This window comes from Mugil cephalus, chromosome 2 (assembly GCF_022458985.1).
Source record: "Mugil cephalus isolate CIBA_MC_2020 chromosome 2, CIBA_Mcephalus_1.1, whole genome shotgun sequence".
Lineage (NCBI taxonomy): Eukaryota > Metazoa > Chordata > Actinopteri > Mugiliformes > Mugilidae > Mugil > Mugil cephalus.
The window spans coordinates 28,914,521-28,938,057 of record NC_061771.1 but is presented as its reverse complement, the minus strand read 5'-3'; the positions used below and the strand labels follow the sequence as shown (position 1 = coordinate 28,938,057).

Here is a 23,537-nt window from a genome sequence, read left to right as displayed (position 1 = left end):
TCAGACGTTAGATCACACAGGTATAAAAACACACAGCACCTGTCACAGCTGCATCAGTCACCGCAAAAACTTAATTAGAGACATCTCAGCTTCTCTCTCTCTCTCTCTGCTGCTGCTGCAGTGTTTGTGTTTCCAGGCGTCTCCAGGCAGTCTTCAGGATACCGTCCCCGTCCGTCCCCCACACACATACACAACATAAACACACATCTATAACAAAGGCTTCTAAGGAGTGTGTGTGTGTGTGTGTGTGTGTGGCACATTTAGCTGCTGCATAGTAACGGACTGTGTCCAAGCTTTCAGTTATTAAACAAAAAAAAAAGAAAGAAAGAAAGAAAGAAAAGACTCTTTTTTTTTTTTAGTGTGTGTGTGCATGTGTGTGTCTCCAAATGTCAAATTAAAGCTCGGCTCCTTCCTGCTGCTCCTGCGGGACCCTTTAAACGATTTGTGGCGCTTGTGCCGTCCAAAGGGAGACTATTTGCAGGGTTTGGGAAAAATAGGTCAATTTCTTTTTTTTCTTTTTTTTTTGTTCAGAAAAACAGCGAGTAGGTAGCCTGAAGGAGAGATAAATGTCTCTGTTTCACTACTACATGTAAGAGTTTATAACTACAATTAATGCTGAATTAATGCAGGTGCATACTGGTCAGTATGCAGTGTATTATGGGAGAGGTGGTGGTGGTACCAGGCAACGCCAAATGAACATTATTTGAGAGAAATTACTGTTTTTGCTTTTTTTTTTTTTTTTGCATGGATATTTGCACATAGATAATTGCACTAGTTATGTTGTATTATATGTATGTTTTTAGATTCTAATTCAAAGATTTTATGTTGTTAGGCATTTGGGTGGACGGCAAAAGAAGAAAACAATAAACTCTTCAACCGAGAGAACAAAAAAATGCTTTAACCTCTCATATTTTAAAATATGAACTGACACAAATCTGGCCACAGTAGTTAGAAATGAAGTAAAAATGCTCATATGGTTAAACGTTACGATGTGTGAAAGTGGGGCAGATTTTGTGGCGTAAAATAAAAAAAAAAAATGACTCTGAAGCTTGGTACAGAGCAAGGTCTGGACAGTTGTCTTGCACTGTTCTTCAACAGGGTTCTGCAACCCCTAAGGCTCCACGGGGTACCAAATATTGGGCGTTGGAATTTTTTAATACTTTTATTTTTTTTTTTTAAATCTTCCAATATCCTGCATGCCACAACTGTTCATATGTTGAAATAAATAAATAACACTAGGCCAAGTTTAATATAGAACGCACGTATAAGGTAGGAAGTCCCTACTTAACCTCTCCATCAGTTTGGACGTCCTTGGCCTGAAAAACGTTAAAGACCCCCGTCTTAGCAGACTGTTGAATTAAGGGATTAATCAGCCAATAAATACTATCCTAAACACAGGTGTGAAGTCGCGGCATGATCAGGTGAGCTTATATTAAGGTATTAAGGTCTTAGTGGTATTGATTGTTCATTAATTATTATCAATAGTTATCGTAGCTCTAGCATAGCTTGCGCCAGTCCAGAGAACAGGGGCGTCAGTGAGAACAAGATACAGACGCTGGACTTAAGGAGGATGTAAAGTAGTGACGCAGAGAAAATATCCAGAACTTCTGTACTCACAGTCGAGACAGGCCTTCGTTCTTCTGAAAGAGCAGCTCCGGAATCAGGCTCAGGCGATTTTTGTTGAGGCGACTGTACAGATGAAAAAAAAAAAAAGGAAAAAGATTAAAAGCTGAAACCTTTGTTCTCACTTGGAAAACTAGTGAATGTGTTTACAACATGATCTCACAGTCTTTCCAGCTCCTTCAGCTCATCAAAGGCTCCTCTCTCAACGTTGCTGATCTGGTTATCCATCAGATGACTGCAAGAGGAAGACAAATCTATCAAGTAATTTTAACAAATCAGGGCAAATGAGTTAATATCAGTTTGTGTTTTTATTTTTGTGGGTGGATAAGATAAAACCCAAACGGGAGCATTTTATTCATTTATGTCAGCATTATGAGAAAACTGCATGAATTATGACCAAAAAAAAAGAAGCTTCCACTCATTCATTAAGCTAATTAAAGACACCTCCCGCCTCCACACACATTTGTTCTCCGACAGTCTCTGTGGGGATGTGTATATTTGAAGTATACACTCCACAGGCCTCCATATACCACTGGCGTAACACTCGGTGCCCTCCTGACAGCGCAGCGCCCCGGGCTCCCAGCGGGCTGCTAATCTTGTTTTGAGCGGGCCTCCGGAGATGTCATTAGTTCCCAGCATGTCATCCTTTTTAACGCCTCGTGTCGATCACTGACACTCAGTGCGGTCCCAAACCTCGGGCGAACACAGGAAACCACCACCACCACCACCACCACCACCGCCTCCACCGCTCGTCCAGCCTCTCCCAGAGGGCACTGTGTTTCCAGGTCGAAAGGTCCCTAATAAAACCCCCTCCTGGTTGTAAATCTGACTGACACCGACACCGAGTGAGCACCTTTGGGTGGCTCATGTGTCGCCACAGAGTTAAAGCATTAGTCTGTGCCCTCAGGCTTCCCGCCGCATCACAGTTATGATTCCCACATTCCGACCTGGAGACTAAAACGAGCAACGAAATGCGGGAAAGACTCCCTGTCAACAATGAGTCTGACGACAGTGAAGACGTGTCTTCTTGGAAATGTTTCTGTAGAGTTGTTGCTTTGATTTACTCTAAACATGAAATAAATATGTCCAAATCCTTATGCAGAACTATTGTGATCTCTAACATGCATTCAACTGTAATAATAAATATGATTCTGACTCACAGGACTCTGAGGTGTTTGAGACCAGAGAAGTCTGTCTTGCTGATGACGGTCAGGTTGTTCCCATTCAGATCTCTGGAAAAAGAACAAAAAAGCAGATTAGGAAACAGGAAGGAAGGCGGGGCTAGAATACATATTTAAGAGCAGTATCCTACACTGATCCCAAGCATTGTTTTGTAGCCATCTAAATGCAAATTTGCATTAGCTTGTAATTTACCTAAAATTTGGATTTGTGTTTCTGCTTTGTGCCACGTTCATTTAACATCTCCCACTTTAAAATATGGACAGCTACTAGTACTTAGTAGTAAGTATGAGTGGACGCTAAAGTCAACATATCAGAGTTTTACGTAATTTTCAGGTCTATTCGACAATTACAACAAACAGGTAAGATGCAGCGAGAGGTGGTTATGTGAACAAGTTCATGTAAGAGTTCAGATGAGCTTTGTGTTGTGCGAGCTCAGGTCCTGCCTAGCTAGCGGCAAGACTGGAAAACAAACCTGCACCAGGCCTGGGCTGTCATTAACAGAACCAATGGCTACATCTTGACAGCTAACAGTATTAGCATGGCTGGGTAAGTAACCTACATCTCATATTTGTCAACCATACAGTGAACTACATACATGTTACATATGCAATGGTCATATAGGCTAATGGAGGTGTTAGCTAACTTTCTAATGAGAGCAAGCAAATGCTATTTCGAGCATTTTGGAAGATCGCCTCAGTCCAGGTTTCTACGATCTTTTTGACTCAGACTTGGAGCTGGTATGTAATGAATTTTCAGTTTTGAGCTATTCACCATTCTTATCCGATTCTGGCTCCTTACAACATGGAAAGATGACATTTTGATAACGGTAGCTGCTGTGGATTTTGGCTCAAGCTAGCTTGTGACGTAGGCCATAAAAGGGTCGATAAGACGGAGGGGTTAAGAGACTGGTGCATGAAATGGACATGCATGGCGCAACACTGTATTTTGGAACGTTACAGAAATTGTTGGCTGTACGGTGAGCTCCCAGTTCCAATGTTGACGTATGAAAAGTTGTAGATGGATGTAGTTTCCACGGTTCAAATGTCCAACAAGAACTTCAATCTTAAGACGAGTGACGTACACGAGATGAACCAAGGGATGTTGAGGTAGCTACTGTCACCAAGTTCAGATGGATGTGTTCAACCGTGTGATTACATTTCTCTACAACCGAGGCTCTTGTCCAAGCAAAGTTCTTCTCAGTTTTATTTTCGTAAGCGACTCTATCTATCCCTCAGAGACGCCTTTTGATCAGTCCACACTACAAAAGAAACACCCAGTACTGTACGTCACACTTTGAAGTTGTTTTCATTCGGTTCACAGTGACAGATTCTTATCAGTGGGAGTCCGCTTTGAGGATGAGCTTTTATTTATCTTAAAAACTATACATCAGTTAACATGAAGCTACAAGGAAATCAAAGCCACACTTTTTTTTTTTGTTTGCTCAGATACAAGAAGAAAGATTAAAGAGCTGCTTCCTCCTTGACTCTCTCTTTAACTGCTGGCTTTAAAGGATTACTCTTCTTTCACCTGAGGTAGACCGTCCAGGGAAATGACTCTATTTTGTGTACACACTTTAGGTATAGACCGCTGCCAGTGTGTGTTATCTGATACCTAGCCAGGCACTCTTTTCAACTGAGTTGTAGAGGCGGCTTCTGGCGGGAGGGGTTTAACCCTATGACCTCATTGTCTGCCTTGATTGACAGCCGGGGAAGAAAGAGAAGGGATGATGTCACTCTTCCCACGAGGCTTTGTGGAAGGCGAAGTAAAACGAGACGTTTGCACGTACCTGTGTGTGCACAAGTAGTGTGTGTACATGAATGTGTGTTTGTGTTTGAGAGGTGTCATGTTCCCTGAGCTACTGTAAAGGGTGGAGCAGAGTCTGACCTTGTCCTGGGCCGTATAAAAGAGTTAAAAAAAAAAAAAAAAAAAAAAGGACAGAGAGTGGATGCTGTGGTTTGGGTGTGTGAACTGGATTCATCAGTTGACTCAAAGAAACGCAAAGAAAAAATACCCATAATGTCAATAAGCCAAACCATGTTGGTCAGACTCAACCGTCTAGTAGTGTTTTTCTGTCTTCCAAGTTGAGTTTCCTTTTCTTTTGTTGTTGCAGGGGTTTATTACAAATTATTGTTGAGGTGTAAGTTGACACTGTAATCCCAAACTGAACCAAAACTGACGACATTTGAATTCTAACGTCATTTTTCAATCTAAGCTCAAATGTTTTGTTCTTTTTCTTTTCATGTCAAAAGGGTTCTAGAGTTTCACTCTGGTCACTGAGGTCTGCTGACCACTGTCTTCTGGTTGGCCCTAGAACTAGTTGTTACATACTTCGCCGAGAAGTTGTTTCTTGGAGCCATCGTTGGGGAGTTCTCGCAGCTCGGCTCATCAACCGAGCAGAACTTTTTTCTAGTGTCCTGCAACTATCCTGTTGTTGATCAGAAACTGGTTAATGCAGAAAAGCAGGAATGCTAGCAGCTACTCTGTGAGATCCCAGATGCTAATATTCACGGTGTGACTGCTCATCTTACGTGGGTAGAGATCGGCATATTGTGTGTGAATGAGGTTATCCGACGGACAAGGTTGTCAAAACAACTGGCCGACACCCGAAAATAATAAAAGCGGCTCTCATCATCCATCTCCCGCATCTCCCACAGTACTTAACCAGGACTGTGGGGACTTCCCCGGTTTTCGGCTTTGAACTTCTTGTCCCTGCAGTCCTAGGAGCTGGTACAAATTTCGCGATAACAAGCTTAAATCACAGAGGAACTCCAGAACACTTAACCTTTGCATATTAGGCAGACAGAGACACTGTCTGTCTTAAAATCCCTTCTCAAAACCCACTTTTACTCTTTGTCATTTAATTCAGTTTGAGAGCTGCTCTTTTTGTTGTGTGTTTATGTCGTACTCTTATTTCTTTATACCTCTTCCTCTATATTGTCTTTTTTTTGACTGTGTGTTTCATGTATTTTTACACGCCTTGATCACTCTATTCAGCAATTTGGTCAGAATTTGTTGTTTTTGAAACGTGTTTTATGAATAAACTGACACTGACATTGACAACTGACCATAATGAGAGGCTTTCAGAGTTTAGGACACATCTGGGGGCTACCTTGCAACGATGGTCTTTATAGCACAAATTTGCCTCTTCAGTGCTGGGATTACACTACTGGAGCTTTACAATGATGTCAAATTCTGTAATCGGTCAAGATCACACGCTTGAAGTGGCATAGATGTCTAATTTCAAACTTGCACACACAACAAGATTTGAAAATAGTACCTCAAAGCATAATGCCAGAAGAATCACATCATTTCACAGGAAAGCGCACGTGAGCAAAATGGAGTAAAGCTGCAACGCAGTCAGTAATGTTTATGATGTAAATGTTTTGGGTCCTCAATCATGGCGGCTCGCATGCAGAAAATAATTGAAAAAGTCTGAACCTGACAGTCAAAAGTGTGGGAATACTCCATATCCAATAAGATGCACGCTGTGTAAAAGAAGAAGAAGATCCTCCAGCTTTCCAACATCAGCGTCAGCATTTGAATTGTTCCAGTAAGTTTTGTCTGATTCTTGGTTGGTGGTCATCGCCTAGGAGTTGATGTGTCTTCATCGGTTGTTTTTCAGTCAGTTCAGACACGACACCCCAGAGCAAATGCTAATGGTGGACAACACTGCTTCCCAATGCCAGTGCCAGCTGTAAGCAGTTTGTTGTTGCGCATTTAGACCTACTGTAAAAACCTATATGATCTCCATTAACATTACGCTGTAAGTGGGTGTAAGTAACCTTTTGCAGGTAAATTATACAGGTGCATTTCCAGTTATGATGAGTATTTAAGCCATTTCAATTAAATCATACTCATTGCTGTGCAACTTAAGAGAAGGTTCAACGATCATAAAAATATTCCCTGTGTAGCAGCCCTCAAACGGATGCTGTGGTGCAACAATTTGCTTTAACTTTGTAATAGTTTGCAATTAGAAGGGATAAATAAATAAAAATCTGCTGGGCAATGTTGCTTGACAACACAGTCAGCTGCTCGGTGTCTCTGTACACTTATTTCTCTCACTTGTCGTTGCAAATTACAATTATCATCCACAATCAAACATGTTTGAGAATAGGCTGTAATTGGTGGTTATATGTAGACAAAAAGGACAGAAATTCCTGTAATCTGAGCCCATTGCATGTATGTTTTTTTTGCACCGTGGCTAAAAAGCAAGAGAAATTTTTGTGCTAATAACACTGGTTTTACCAATGCAGCGTGCGTCTCCACACTGGGAGCGTGGCTCTCGCAGCTGCAGGGAAAAAGCAAAGCCACACTCTGCTTTTATTACCTTCCCCGTTCTGCACACGAAAACACAATCTGGGGAGGCAGACGTCTGCTTTTGACAATGAGTGTGGTTTGGAGATGAAACACTGCTTATTTGCATTTGAAGAAAATAAGATTTTTGTCGGTCTTCCAGGCTGAAGATGGAGGAGGTCGTTCTGAGAGACGGGGGACGCAGAGGCAGAGGATTGGCTGTGGGAGAGGGAGGGAAGGACGGATGGAGACGGGTCATGGCGGGGGGTCCAGAGTCACTCCCTGGATGTGTGTGAAATTACCCTGACAGTTAAACTGAACGGGCAAACCAGGCATCAAAAGGGGAGAGCAACATACACCGGTTAATGAGCACATTTTGAAATGGTCAGCCGCTAAACGCAAAAATGCTCACAAGGTTTGTTTTAGCCAAAGAAGACAGAAGGGGACGTGGGTGAAGAGATGGACACACATACAGCCCCCCGACGAGGCGTGGTTAATTGAGTTTTGTGCAGCATGGCGGGGTCAGGGGTCAGCTAAGCGACAGACTCCCCCCTTGAGCGGCGACTCTGCCAAACAATAGCTCATTAAAGCAGAACGCGTCTCACGCACAGAATCACAGGCTGTGTGGGCAGTGAGGCGGTAGAGCAGGACGGGGCAACTTAGCAAGACGATGAGATACGCCACGGTGCGGGCAGAGAGGCCAAAATATAAAGATACAGGACATGCAGTGTGCAGAAGTGACATTAAGAGGAAGAAAATATGTAAAGATGCAAGAATGCCAGTGACTGTTACAGAGAATTTGATCACTTGTCAGACACTTTCCTTCACATAGGTCAATTATATAGTGTCGTCCACCCATATTTAAATCTGATACTGAAAAACACACAGCCCTGTTGGATACATGTGAGCGGGCATGTGGTGGATGGTCGATGCGAACGGGTTATTTTAATCTTATAATCAATCAAGCATCTGTGCAGGATGTAGGGTCCAGTGACGCATCAAGACACACATACAAAGAAGGAACAAAACCACACTCAGAGAAAGAGGGTAATAATATACGGCCCCAGCAGATTCGAGTAAACAACAGGGAAACCCAACACTTTACTCAGAACACCATCATCCATTCACCAAGAAGCATCCTGACCAGTTGAAGCATCTCAACCAAGAGCTGGCTTCTTTGATGAACTCAAGGACATCACTCAAGACTGCAGTTTGTCGCGAGTTTTAACCACCGGGTACTAAATGTCGGCGTAGCTCTTGATATAAAATTATGCTGGTTAAAACCAAATTCTGCTAACAAAACGCCAGTTCAGATTCGGGTTCATCTGTCATGTGCATAATCAGTGCACACATAACAAAAATTTCTCAATCAATTTCTTATCATGTCATCTACTTCTTCCTCTTTTCCTCACTAGGGTCGCAGGCGGTGCTGGAGCCTATCCCAGCTCACATCAGGTGAGAGGCGGGGTCCACTATGGACAGGTCTCCAGTCTATCGCAGGGCCAACACAGAGACAAACAACTATTCACACTCGAACTCACCACTAGGGTCAATTTAGACGCACCAATTAACCTAACGAGCATGTCTTTGGAGGTGGGAGGAAACTGGAGTACCTAGAAAAAACCCATGCACAAAATTTACAGTAGTGTTTCATACCCCAGTCCAGCACAACATTATGACCACTGACCACTGAGAAGTAAATAACATTGACCATGTTGTGACAAAACAAGGTTCTGCACTATGGGAAACTTTTGGACCTGGCATCATGGACCACCCATCTAGACCCCAGACCACCCCACAGCAATGACACTCCATGATGGCAGCAGGATGCAGCCTGACACAGAGACACACACAAACATGAACAACAGCACAAGGTGTTGACCTGGCCTCTAAATTCACTAGATCTCAAACTAATCAAGTATTTGTGGGATGATCCACAAACATCTTGTGAAATAGAGCTCATCTTTCTTGTATTCTCCTAGATCAGGTGTCCACCATGCAACGGCATTAAGTCCAATAAATAGGGCTGTCGGTGTCAATGCAGCGAGAAGACGGTAGCTTGCACCGTGGGTCCAGAAAACCCATGTCCTGTCCTTCTTGACGCCACCTTGAGGCAGCTTTTATCTTCCTTTAAATGCAGGGCTTAGTGTTTGTTGTCTTCCTTTTTTTGGAGAGGAAGAAGTCTTCTTCTTAGGCTGTTTTCACACTAGGAAGAAAGGTGTGAACACCCATAGGACGCACTGAGTATGTATGTGAGAGTTAATGCCAGGTCTGAACACATGTACCTAAAGCTGGTCACTTGCGATCGGACAGCCCAGGTCAGATCTTGATGCAAGGTCTGAACAGGTCCAAAGAGGAGGACATTGTTTTGGTTTGTGGCCTAAAATCAATAAACACAAAAGATTGGCCTAAGCATTACCTGAGACTGGGTTGTAACTAGGAATGTCCTGGGTATCTCACATTACCAGTATCTTGGTGTCAATATTGATCGTCAAAAAGCATTAAAGTGGCATCGTTGTCACCTTCAGAAACCAAAGTAATAGACAGGCGACAGAAATCTACAGACGTTCCAAGTAACTGCTCCAAACAAGAACCCTTTTGAGTGGAAGCTACCCCAGGGTGGTTTCCTTTCTTTCTTTCTCTCTTTGCTCCAACGAGAACAGAACAATCTGTACAAGATGTTACTGAGCGGGAGGTTTTCTCGGATTGTTTCCAATTCCCACCAGCCCCGGAGTGCTTCATTTGAGCGGAGATCTGACCATGACCGATATCCCATCCACAGACTTGGTATGTGGGGAGAAAAAAAAAAAGTATTCTGCTGTTCAGAACATGACATGAGAAGACAGCTAGGCGGCTTTTATTGATGAATTACAATCTGCCTAAAACTCCAGAATGCACTGCAGATGTAAAAAAACAAAAAAAACAAACATTTGTTTGCTGTCACCTCTTCTATTCTTTCCACCTCTCCCTTGCTGTTTCACACCTGTCCTCACCACTCCTCCTCCCTCATATTCACCTCCCCCTCTTCCCCTGACGGCTGGAATCAGCTCTCGCTTCCTGTTCCTGCTCCTCTTGCTCCCTTCCTCCGATAATTTTCCTCATCCCCCCATCCTTCTCCCCCGTTACAGCCCAGTGGATGTGACTAATATTAGCAGTCTCTCTCACACACACATGCATTCAGGTCTAATGACACTTCATTAGCGGCATCTTTCCCGCTGAGCGGCTGCAGGGGAAATGGTTAGATGATTATAAGAGACGAGAGGAAAGGCATAGAGAAAGAGGCAGTGGGAAAGGCTGAGGTGGCAGTGACTGGTAATGAAACAGAGAAACGAAGATGTGTGTGTCCTGGACTGAAAACAAGAAGACCAATACATTTTTTGGGGTCAGCCTATTTTGCCCAGACCAAAATTCTGGACGCCACATATTTTACCCTTTAAATGAACATTAAGACATGGTTATGAGGTTTGAATCAAGTTAATATTTATGTTAAAGGCCAGGGAAGGCATTATGTCTATTGAGGGTTCCCACAAAGACAGTGAGACAGGAATGTGTCTGTGTCTTTGAGACAGAGATGGAGACAGAGCAAAAGAGAGATCAATCGGAGTAAACCCAATTATGACACAGCGTAAATAAACCTATTCAGAATACTAAAAACTGGAAACTAAAACCCACAGTAGATGTTATCTGGTCATTCAGAGAAATTAGGAACTGGCAGAATATTCCTCTGCTCTTAGACATTACAATGCAAAGATCCAAACCAAATACAAGCTGAGTGACCAGAAACTGTCAATCATTAAAGGAATAAAACTCATGGAAACCAAAAGATAACAGAAAATGTCAGCTACCGTTTGACAGGTGAGGTCCAGATATACATCCTCAAGGTTAATACAGGTTTAACTCTGTCATTTTGCATTTCTGAGATGCGCAATGAGTTCTTCAAACCTGAAAGACACTGTATTTAGTTCAATTTACACACTGGGTTGTGGTGGAAACAGGGAGAAGAACATCAGGAATTCCTTGAATTCCTGATGTTCTTCTCCCCACTGAATGTATTGCAGTTCTTCCTGGGGGATCCCAATAGGCTTCCCCAACCCAAGTGAGCTATGTAGTCCCTACAGTGAATTATGGGTCTACCACAGGGCCTCTCCCAGCTGGCCGTGCCTGGTAAATATAAGAATGAAGGCACCCAGGAGGCATCCTTAAACCACCTCAAGTGGCCCTTTACACCTGAGTGAACTCCTGCCTCGAGCAAAGGACTTTAATTATCTTGGGATGTTGTCCATGTGTGACGGATGTGTGGTTTGGTGCAGCAGCGGGAGTAAAGTGGGCATTGTATCTGGAGCCATCGTGGCTGGGCTTAGCCTTAGAGGTAGGGTAAGGAGCTTGGGTATCTGGAGGGAGCTTAGACAAAGATGAGGCTGTTCTGGAATCTCTTGAGGATTCCTCATAGGTATCTTCTTTTACAGGTAGGTACACCCGGGCATGACAGCTGGTAGCCAAGTAAGAGAGACTCCAAACTGGGGCTGCCACGATAATGGGGGAGTAGTGAAGAGGGTGGACAAGGACATGTTTTTGGAGTGAAACTCAACAAGAGACTAAACATCACTGAGGTCCTGAAACAGAAAGGACAGAGGCTCTTATTTCTGAGGACTCCTACAGGGATTCTACCACTATGAACTGACCAGTGTCCTCTTCTTTGTTGTGTTGTACTGGGGAAGTAGACAGTTTAGTGGCAGTGATAGAGAAGAGGATAACAAAGAAATCTAACACCATCATGGACGAAAAACTAATCTTTTTTATGCCCAGATGATGATGTGTTCACTGTCAGCTACATCCTTGGCAAGACGCCGTTGAAAAGTTGCTCAAGCACCTGTTGCTGAAACAACTGCATTTGATTGGCTCATGTGTCACCGTGTCACTGAAGTGTTTAAAAAAGTTCAAGCCAGCTCATCTCCGAAAGGTAGCATGTCACACTCGTCACCTAGCAACAAGTGGTGGACGTCAACTTGAGACTTCATATCACCAGCTTCATTTGAAGCCTGCACTGACTGGATGGCTTGATGTACAAATCTTCCAGATACTACACATATACTGTGCATATCTAAATAAATGCAGAGAAATCTTAATATTCCACATATTCTCTCCTACATATTCCAGTTGTGCTTATTTTGTACATGTTTTTAATGTATTGCCTTATGGAAATGTTAAGTCCATGCACTACTGTGCCCCACAGACTGTAGAAAGATGGACGGCTGGTACTCAAAAGTTAAGCCAAAGCAAATATACCTCTGGAGACTGGCTGTAGTACCGGTCATAAGTTCCACCTCCTCTATGTTAGTGGATCAGACTTGAGCCAAACTAAAACATTAAAATATACATATAATTTTCTCCAGGATGGTGTCTGTCATTTAAGGCAGTTAATGTAATGTTGATGCATGCACAAGTGTCATGCTTTTGGATAAGTTTTGTTTTAGTTAATTAATTATTTGATGCTATAGAAACAGTATGTGACATAATGGCTACCACCAGTAGCTCCATATAAGTGGTCCCGTAGGGCCTTGAGAATATTTCCTTTTAACTGGTGGAGGTATTAATTGAAGTTAAGTATTAATTAAACGAAAACACAAATGAGTCCTGAAGAAGCGTTGTTGAATCATCGATTTCCCGGCTCCGGGCAGCACCACTCTCAGACTGCAAGATGGTGCTGCCTTTATCCTCAGGAAAATAATGTCAGTTTGGCCAACGCAAGGAAGTGGGGACGCGTTGTTCATATTTATATACAGTCTATGGCCACTCCCAATAAAGGTATGTACAGAACACACTGTTTAGCCACTATCTATGGTGAGAGCTATAAGTCCATGACTTTTTTTCCAAACTGTTTCCAAGGAAAACTTTCGGTTAAGACGCTTCAGCTTCACAAACCATCTGTTGTGTCAGGTTAGTCATCAGCAGTGAGGCCGAATTTCCCCTGCACAGTCATTCTGAATTAGGCAAAGGTTTAGGGATCTTTGGGTCATATTTGTGGACTGCAGTTATTAGCTTCTTCATTCCTGTAGCACATACAGTACTTACGAGAGTCAAACATGGTTTGTGATTTCTCAATACATGGCTAAACTCGATTCCATTGACACGAATCATCAATTAGTTTTTTTTTTACTAATAAGATAAGACATCTCAGTTTCGCGCTCTCTGCCCACTAACACTAATCCTTCTTACACTCAATTAGCCGTCATACTGGCAGGTTTCCAAAATGACTCTTACACTTTTGAGCACACTCATACATGCATGGCAGGCGTGATTGATGTTTTTGTCAATGATCCATGTCGAGTTTATATAACGATGCATGCACAGACAGAAATAACCAGAAACATGGACTAAAAGTGCGCTTTTTCAATTCCCAGTGCATGACTGACTGACTGACTGTAGCCAGAAGTCTCGCTGCTATGGGTGTTTATGTTTGACTTGTAGGTATCCAGGAACTACAGGAACAGATCAGTCACACACACGTCTGAGGTAAAACACCACAGTCCAACGCAGACCTCGACCTGCACTTTCTCACACACTCTCCCTTTCATACAAACACACAATGACAGACCTGAGGTTTGTTTTAAGATTTCCTCTCCGTGATGAGCTCAGCGTCAGTGTGCAGAGACACCTGCATCAGAGTGTTAGCATTAAAAGGAATATTCATCATGACAAAGAAATGATGAAGACCATACTGTAAAATCAAACTCTGAGGAGTTCAAACTCTAATTTATATTCAAATGATTCTTTTATGGATTCCACATGAGGAAATTCTTCCTCTGCATTTGACTCATCCATTCGTTTACACAGGAGTGTGAGCAATTTAGGATTAGGTGGGATGCTGGTGGGAAGATCGTGAATAAAGACACATTTGACGTCACATCTGAGGAGGCCTGATCAGAACATGAATCTTCAATCTTCAACCTAAAACTGATTTTTCTGGCAGGTAGTGAAATTTATCAGTTTTTATTTCAACAACATAAACATCCCCAATAAAAATAGTTCAAACCTGCATTAAAGTTTACTGCAGTCTGTTTAACAAGTACTAAGACTTCGTCACTAATATATGTAATGAAACAGTAGAACTACCAACACTTAAATGTTCAGAAACCATGTGCGTTTCTAAGTTTTATTTTAATTCAGGGGAAACACATTCTGAGATTCTCATCATAAGAAGAAAACCGTTTTTGAATCTAGCCTTGTTATAAGATGACACACTTTCCTCTAAACTGTGGTTTAAAATGTGTAAGCACGGAAAATATTATTATTCATAGATGGGATGAATCTTCAACTAAAACTGAAATTAAATAGTTTCTTTTTTTTTTCTTTCTGGCAGGTAGTGGTCAGATCTTCATATGACCTGTATTAAAATCCACTGTAGGGGGTTCAACCTGTGTTAATTCTTCATTACTACAAAAAAAGGCATTTTTTTTACTACTTCAGAATTGAATACTGCACTGAAATGTTCAAAAATGTGTAGATGATTGCTCTGTGTGTGCATTTCTTGATATTTTAACTCACAGTAAACACATTCTGAGCTTCTCGTTCACTAAAGAGGTGGCAATATCTGACTTTTCTACTTAGTTTAAAAGGCCACAATGCAGCTTTGGATATATTTTGAAGCTACTCCTGTTATAAGATGACACACTTCCTCTAAACTGTGAGTTAAATGTATTTTAAGTGCAGGGACTAATATAATTTATTGATGAATAAGAACATCACACTTGCATAAAAAAATCCCAATGAGGGCTAATTAACAACAACAATAGAAAAAAGTCCACACTCAAGAGCACAAACTCTGAGATTCATTCATTTTCTCTCTCTTTCTCACACACTTTCTTCTTCTCCCTGGTCAAATATCATCAGCGCCCAAAGGAGCATCCATTTTTTCCAGCGTTGCTATGAGGATCCAACAGGGAGGGGTGTTTAGTTTGACAGTCACCTTGATAAACGACTCTCTTATTGCCCGACTGTCTCCCAGGAAATACTGTACACACACACACACCACAGTGGCTAGCTGTCCAGCTGACACACAAACCCACTCAGATCACTTTACATGATAATTGAGCGACAAGACCTTTAACAAATAGCTATTTAATGAGCCGCTCCTCCCCGGTGGAGGGCAGGCCCTGTCTGAGCCTAGTGCACGGTTGAGATGGTGAGATGGGTAAGAAGGAGCTGTGGGACAGGGAAACTATCTAGAGGTCAAAAAGTCACACTGGCTATGTTTACATGTGCAGAATGAGGTCTGTGCAGATGGTTCGACTGATTTAACAAAAAAAAAAAAAAAAGCTCATCCTCTGCTGAACAGTGCTGGACGTGGGTCGGAATCTGCACATGGCTTAGCGATCAGGATTGGAATCAATAACCAATTCTTGCAAAATAAGTAGTCCCTTCAAGAATTTATGGAACTAAACAATTGAATTCACCTCAGTTGTATTGTGGTGGGGGGCAGAATTGACAACCCTACTACCTATCCATCCAATCATTGAGCAAGACTTCAATTTCATGTCTGTTCTCCTGCCAAAGGTACAGAACGTGTTCATCCCAACTCAACTCCAGATTGACCGCTACCTTAGTTTGATTAAAAGATCCTAAGTGAGAGAAGCTTGTTTAATATCCCAGTGGTCGGGGCTTCAAATACTGAATGTCCTGAACATCAAGCCAGAATAAAAAGACAGGAATACGGTGACAGACCTTTGTTTTAGTTTAGTTTTTTAATTCTGATCTGATCCTACACCAGTTGATCTGGTCAGTCTCAGATGTGGGTTATGCCTCTACGGGACCCAGGCGGTGTAACTTATACACTTAGCCTACGCCGGAGAGTCATTTAAACTCATGTGCTCATCAGTCTGGCTCAGTCTGTAACAACTCCACCTAAACACTAGTCGGCGCTGTGTCACTTCTGCCAGTCAGCGACTGAGTCTTTCGCAAAAATTTTGATGAAATTTTGCCAAAAACGAGGACATGCTTGTTCCTTCGAACCTCCTCAGTTAACCATTCCTCTATGTGTTCCATCTTTTTTGGTCCAAAACATCAGTTAGAAATTGTGGAGATGGAGAAGCAGGTGGAAATACTACGGCGGACTGTGGCATGTGAAGGAGGTGCACGTCAGGTTATGGCATTAAGGCTGTTTTATAGTACTGCGGGACATAGATGGCCTAATCTAGGTTAGGTCGCGCTGTAAGAATGCCATGCAAATGCTAGCTGAAGCTGTGTCTTGCTTCACTTTCAACAATGGCGACTGAAACTTTCGCCAAAAACTGAGGGCAGGAATAGAGAGAACATGATGTGTTCGGTGTTTATAGATCCAAAACATAGACTGTATAAAGACGGACGGTGGAACTTCACCTCAAAAGTGAAGCCGAAGCAAGTAGAGCTCCCTGGTGACCCAGGGTGAAGACTCATACAAATAGTTTGTATCTCCGAGCTTCCTCATTTAACCTTTCCTCAATGTGTTCCATCTTTATTCATCCAACCACCATTGTGGAGATGGAGAAGCAGACAGAAATACTAAAGCGGAAACACAATACTACCAAATGGACCAATCACAGCTCTTGTGACGCTCTGACACATAGTTACATTTCTGATGAAGTCCATGGGCGCTAGGGTCTCGTGCCTCTAAAGTGCCTGTTTGAGTGTGTACAGAAGATAAATTACGTATCAGGCTGATACTGGGAAGACACACACTGGTGTAAAATGTCAAGTTCTGTGGATCTAGTTAAAATTGGGAAAAATTCAAATTCCACCTTTTTTCCCAAGCTGTGCCTCCATTAAAGCCAACACAAAAAGTGTCTTGACCTCCTCCCATATTCGTACTCTACAGAGCAAGAAATTACCATCTCTCATCCAGGCCATTTCTTTTTCCAGGCCATTTCTCTCTGACCAGGAGCTCAGGGGCCCCCCTCCACCTCATCCCTGATCATAAAGCTATCGAACCTTAGCGGGTAAAAACATCCTCCACGCTACAGTAAACCAGGGAGGAGGAGGAGGGATAATGTATCTCTTCTAGCACCCCTAACAATCATCAATTATTCATACACACAGGCACTCTAGGACCTGAAATAAACACATACACCAGCCATGTAGAAACACATGCATGTTCAGCATGCACAGACGGCCCCATACAGCACATGTGTACAGATGTTTTCATATGAAGTTTTCCAAGGAGAAACTTGCGTTACAGATAATGCCTTTCCTTATCATGGTAAATAAATGATCAAACTTCTAAACCTTGGGTCAGACTTGGCCATGCCAATCTACCCGAATCTTATTTTTAGAAATAACAATTTGCATTCTACAAGGAGAGAAACGTCAGCGGCATCGTAAGTGGATCAGAAAAGCAGTTGAGCAATATTCCATCCCAACCAAATGTTCTGGGAAAGACCGTAGATCGGTAGGGCAGCAGTGTCTTTCATAGATACAAATACAGCAACATGTCTGTCCTCAAAGATGCATTCTCAAGCATGTGGTCTGCAGTGTCAACAGAAAGCTGTCAGATTGTTTTCATTTGAAAAAGCAATGATACGTGTGACTCTTGATTTGACTGTTTAAGGTGCCTCACTGTTATGGACATTTACAAAATCTAATGCATTCCCAAAGCAGCCGTACACACCGATCGGCCACAACATTATGACCACCTTCCTAATATAGTATAGGTCTCGCACTTGTTCCTCCAAAACAGTTGTGACTCATCAGAGAATGGACATGGGTCTTCTGAGAGTGTCCAGTAACAATGTTGTTTGTGGGGCCTTTGAGTCCTATGGGCTGGCCATCAGATACGTCTGGTATCTTCTGGTCTGGTCTGGTCTGGTCTAGGTAGGTGGTACATGTCCAGGTGCCATCCAGGTCCAAAAGTTTCGAATTGTCACAATCTTAGTCACTTCTCTAGTCATAATGTGGTGGCTGATCAGAGTATATTACCTTTATAAAGATATTCAATGAGGGTTATTAGTGAGGCTGTAGTTGTTGATTGAATTTAAAGATCCTTCCACATGGCACGAAAAACATCGACCCGGGTTTTTCGTGTGATCAACATTTTGATTTTGTCAGACTGTGTCATTGTAGAAGCTCCAGGGCTGCGAGCAGCTCAAAAACAGACCAAAGTTTTGGTCTACTCCCATAAAAGACAGATCTCTGAAGGGCAGAGTTTTTTGTCCATTTTTTTTCAATCAAACAAATCAAATGCGTTGTTACATGATCGTTAATGGAAGCCCATAGGTGTCGGGAAATCTCACCGGGTAATGTTGAAGTGAACTGCACATGAGTGGCTGTGTTTATTTATAGCTTGTATAGCGATATGGCACGCTTTTTCAGCGATCATGGCGGGGCAATGGTAAGACCTTGACATCCGCAAGCTGCTCTGCATCCGTGGAGAAGAGGAGATTCGGCGCCACCATTTCCCAAAGACACTTAAAACAGTAGAACACACCACCCATTTCTGCATGCCACATCCACAGCAACAGCCATCTCTTGCCTGTATTCATAACGGTCATTGCATCACTGTATATCTGCAGTTTTTATTTGTCTAAATTGTATATATTGTCTTTTCCTTTTGTTCTTGCAAAGTTAACTTTTATTTTAATGTTATGTGGCGCTGTTACACCAGGTAAAATTCCTGTGTACATTTGGCCAATGAAGAGATTCTGATTCTGATAACAGAAACGTTCATCATGTTTCGCCTTGTATACAAACATGAAGGGGAAGAAAATTGGAAATACAGTTGAAATCAGCGTAGTCCATCACCTACCAACCTATGGGCGATGTATATATATATATATATATGAACCCCTAAAATGAAGAAATACGGCTACATTCTGTATAGGCTCAGAAAAGAGTGGACTAAAAGAATCTGCACGGAGCATGAGATATAAATTCCGTGAAGATAGAGTAAAGAAAATAGAAAGCTGTCTATATTAATCGTGTGCATTTATGGCTGCGGGGAACAACTGCAGGAAAGAGAAATGATGCCGCAGAGCAGCAACTGAACCTGGGGAATCAGGTGGAGAGTCGAAGTGTGTGTGTGATATGAAGTTACTCTGGTGGTCAAGAGAGCTGAAGGAAACACGACAGAATAGACACTACAACAAACTAGAAGGGATACACAAGGCGCCCGCACATAGAGACCCAGACAGTGCACATGTGGGGAATAGCTGCAGTGTTCAGAGTTTATTCACACCCTGCATCATCTCTAAAAAGTCTAATATTACTATATGCACGTTTGATCCAAACTTAAACCAAAAACCTTTGACGTGAGACTCAAACTACGCCTCCTCCTTTAAGTGGAGCAGCAGCAGCAGCGTGCCGTCACTTTGAAGGATTCCCCTCATCCTCCCATCCCTCTCAGATCACTGAATACAGAGAATAACCCGAGCGACTACTCACAGCCTCTCTGCGCCTCTGGGGATGTTTTTGGGCACGGAGTGGAGCCCCAGGCCGTGGCAGTCCACGGTGCTCCCCAGGCAGCTGCAGGAAGCCGGGCACGCCTCCGCACCTCCGCCTCCCGGACTCCCCGCCGGCAGCAGCAGCAGCACCAGGGCGCCCCACGCCACCGCCGTCCACGGCTCACAGCGGAGAGCCCGGCCTCCTGACCCGACTCCGTCCCCTCTCCTCCCGGCAGGCATCCTCCTCATCCTCCTCCTCCTGCTCCTACTACTGCTGCTCACAACCCAGAGATCCCTTCCTCCAGAACCCGGGATCAGATGTTGCCCCTTCAGGAGTGGACGTCAAGGAAATGGCTCAAGACAGGGAGGTTGAGCAGCACCAGGCAGGTGAAGTTCAGAACTGAACTGCTTTGATCCGTGAGTGGCCCCTGAGAGAGATGAGGAAGAGTATATCCTCCTCTCAGACTTGTCCCCAGCTTTCAGAGCTCCCTCCTACTCTCCCGTGCGTCCTCTTCTCTCTGTCGTGCAGCCGTACAGTGCGCTCTCGCCTCTCCCCTCTCCACTTTTCATTGAGTCATTGTGCACCGAACAGTGAGCCACTAGAAAAAAAAAAAAAAAGAAAGAAAGAAAGGGGGGGACTCCCTCACTCCCTCTATCTCTCTCACACACACAGGAGTAATCATCCATCAAAAGCTTTTACAAATAACAGCACAGAGACTCCTCCCACGCCACCTCCCACACCACCACCACCACCCCCCCCTTCCTCCAGTCACACACATACACTCCAGTACCCTGAGTGAACTCACATCTATTCAGTGACAACAGTAGCAGGAGCCGCCACCTCCGGTGACAGCAGCCTTTTACTTTCTCTGTCTCTCACATGCGCTCTCCTCCCCTGGGGTGGGTGGGGGGCGGCGTGGGGGGGGAGGGGGGGGGAGAAAAGAGCCCTAGGCTGCATGGACATGATGAGAGAGAGAGGAAGGGGAGAGGAAATCGTGATCGCCCCGAAGCGTCTGACTGGGAAGAGCTCTGGAGAATACATGAGGACGCGGAAAAAGGAGAAAAAGGAGGACGGTTTGTGAGGAGGAGGAGGAACAAAAAGGAGTGAAACGAAATAAAAAAGGAGGCAGAGGAAGTTCTGCCGAGCGTTCAAACCAGACTCTCTTTATCGGCCGAACGTACGCGGGAATTCTACCTACTTCACCCTAAAAGTTGACTTGAAAAAGCAATATAGAAAAAAAAAACAAATATGCAGTGATGCAACAACTGGAATAAATAAACGAATAAACGAGACACGTTGTTGCCGTGGATGGTGCGTGCAGAGATGGGGGCGTGTGCGCCGCTGTTTTAAGTGTCTCGGGGAATGGGTGTCTGGCGGTTTTCGGTCCGGATGGATCTGACCCTGCGATTTGACGGGGGCGTTGTAAAGAGGGAGCGAGCAGGATGTGATGGGTCTCCCCACTACGCTCCTAATGTTTGATTTGATTTATTTATTTTTATTTTTTTTTTGCCACAGCTCAGCGCCGAGGCAGCGCGCCGGGATGAGGCAACGTGGTTTTAGCTGAGCGTGAGGCTGGCATAACTGGAATGCCATAAGCTGCCACAGAGCTTACTCAGAAGTCTATTATGAATTCACTGGCGAGGCTTTGAAATTCAAATGCAGCCTGGCTGAGGAGGGTTTTTTCTTTTTTTTTTATTTATTTATTTCTTTTTTTTTCTCTCCCCCAAATCTCCAAAGAAACCCTGGCTTCAGCCTTTGTGATGTTTGTACCATATCACCAGGAAAAAGGAAAAAAAGAAAAGGAGGAGAAAGGAAATCATGAGGGATGAAGCAGAGAAAGGACACCTACACCTTTACTGCTCAGCGCCGATAGCTGAACACATTTTTAATTTTAAAAGAAGCAGGAACTTAAATAATCATAACCACTGTCTAGTGTGAAAGTTATTAAAATAATCAATTTGCACTCTTAAACTAGTTTTGCGAAACGAATTACGACGCTCTGCAAGAGAATACATGAATAAATGATAAGATTCTTTGGTTGGTTGACACATTTATCCTCATATCGTCTTGGATTGTGTGCAATCTGTCACCAGGTCGCGTGGAGCGTAATTACATCCTCCTCCGAAACGAACACATTAGATTTGTTATTTATTTGCGGTGCGGCCGCGGGGCGCAGTTTACCCATCTTTTTAATTTACCAGCATCCATGAGCGATTATTGCTCGTGGCCTCACTTTGTCTTCTCCCCACAGACCCAGCGTGACGGGTTAATTTAACCAGGCGCGCCTCGGAAAGTGATGGAAAACAAATTGGCCACAGGCAGAGGAGCCCCGGCCGCCTCCTTTGTGCAACCGAACCGAATGACTCACTCGAGCCGTAATCTGCGACAAAGCAAAGGGACGAGATGTTGACGTCTCCGGAGGGGAGGACCCCCTCGTTGCTGGGGCTGTAATAGCTTTCTGAGGCAGGGGTGGTGGAGGTGGGGGGATGAGGGGGATGAGGGGGGGGGGGTCTTTTGCTGCAGACGCGTCTGAATTGATTTCTGGAAGTGTGGAGCAGATGCTTTTGTCTCCAACGCGTCAGTTTATAAAAGCTCTGGATTTTCCTCTGCAGCAAACAAAAGACTAGTAAATATCTGGCCTCATAGTGGGAATGTTAACATTTAATCTGAGCGTTCGATAAGAACTGATCCACGTGCGCTGATCATTGACGGCTTATTTTATTCAGTTAATAGAGCTGCAACAAACTAGTGCACAAAGCAAAGGGACGAAGATGTTGACGTCACCGAGTAAGCCCTCGTTTGTCAGTAAATGCTTTCTGACAGGTGTGGGATTATTGTGTCTTTTGCAACCGTCTAATTTATATGGAAGGAGCAAATCTTGATTCAGCGTCATTTACAAAGCTCTGATTTTCTTGCAGCAAACAAGACTAGTAATTTCATATGATTACTTAACACGTTCGATAAACGACCACGTGCGCTGATCTGAGCTTTTTTCAGTTAATAAGCTGCAACAAACATGACTCCAGTGTTTAGGCTGATTGAACTTCTCTGATCAATCGTACCTCGTGTTATGAATCATTCAAATGCTTCATTCACTTTAGATCTATTTGTACTATCTCATGAAGCAAGACAACATCAGGCTACACGATCAGCCACAACATTACACCTCTGAAGTAAAGTGAACAACATTCATTTTGTGGACTTTTGTACGTGGATGTACTACGTAACACAACAGCAACTACCCTAACCTAATCTATCTAACTACCCTAACCCTAAATCTTTACAGAAGGCGACAGTGGCAAGTAAAAGACTGGAAGGAGCCTTGAACATAAGTTCAGTGAAGAATCATGTGTGCACTAAGTCAAATTAATAAATAAAGAACTATAGTCAAAGTTTAGTTTTTTTAGTGTATTATAAAACTAAAGAGGAGTCAAACAGTTTTTATCCCAGATGAAACGAGATGCTACAGTCCATGTATCGAGTGAGACGAAGACGTCTGCGCTGCTGATTCCCTACCAGCTCCTGGGACGCTTCACCCACCGACCCCCCACCCCGACAGCTGACCTTCCTTCCTGCAGAGGGCCAGAACGAGCTTCTCTGTGGATGTCAATAAAATGATCCCTCAGCTGTAACCATGACTAAATAAGGAGGAAAAACATACACATATTGTAGCTCTGAATAAGGTTGAACAATTCTAAACCTCAAAATATTCAAATAGACGATGAATGAGGTACGTTTCTATTAATGGTGAGTGTGAAAGAAATCATGATAAATACAAAAATATATATATATATATATATAAACTGCTGCAGGCTCATTACTGCTTTTCTAATTTGGTTCGTTTCGTCAGAGACAGACTCTGTATTGCCCAGCAGCACAACCTAGTGGCCGAACAGAGGCACTGCACCGAGGTTCAGCAACACTGGGGTCACAGCTTAATGTCTTCAGTATAACACAGACAGACTTTTATTAATTAGACTCTGGAAAAATTAAACTATCATCATTCCAAACACACAAAAAAAGACCTTCCG

The 23,537-nt window shown here is 43.3% G+C and overlaps 1 protein-coding gene across 1 annotated transcript in view; it reads right to left on the bottom strand.

Moving 5' to 3' along the window:
- slit1b (slit homolog 1b (Drosophila)) overlaps positions 1–20,101 on the bottom strand; it is an 88,655-nt gene extending 68,554 nt beyond the window's left edge. The window contains exons 1-4 of the mRNA XM_047577250.1: positions 19,507–20,101; positions 2,784–2,855; positions 1,787–1,858; positions 1,618–1,689 (exon numbers count right to left, since the gene is read on the bottom strand). Of these exons, the coding sequence (XP_047433206.1) occupies positions 1,618–1,689; positions 1,787–1,858; positions 2,784–2,855; positions 19,507–19,754 (464 nt within the window). The 5' untranslated portion in view covers positions 19,755–20,101. The remainder of the gene's footprint in view (positions 1–1,617; positions 1,690–1,786; positions 1,859–2,783; positions 2,856–19,506) is intronic.
- Between the last annotated feature and the right edge of the window lie 3,436 nt (positions 20,102–23,537).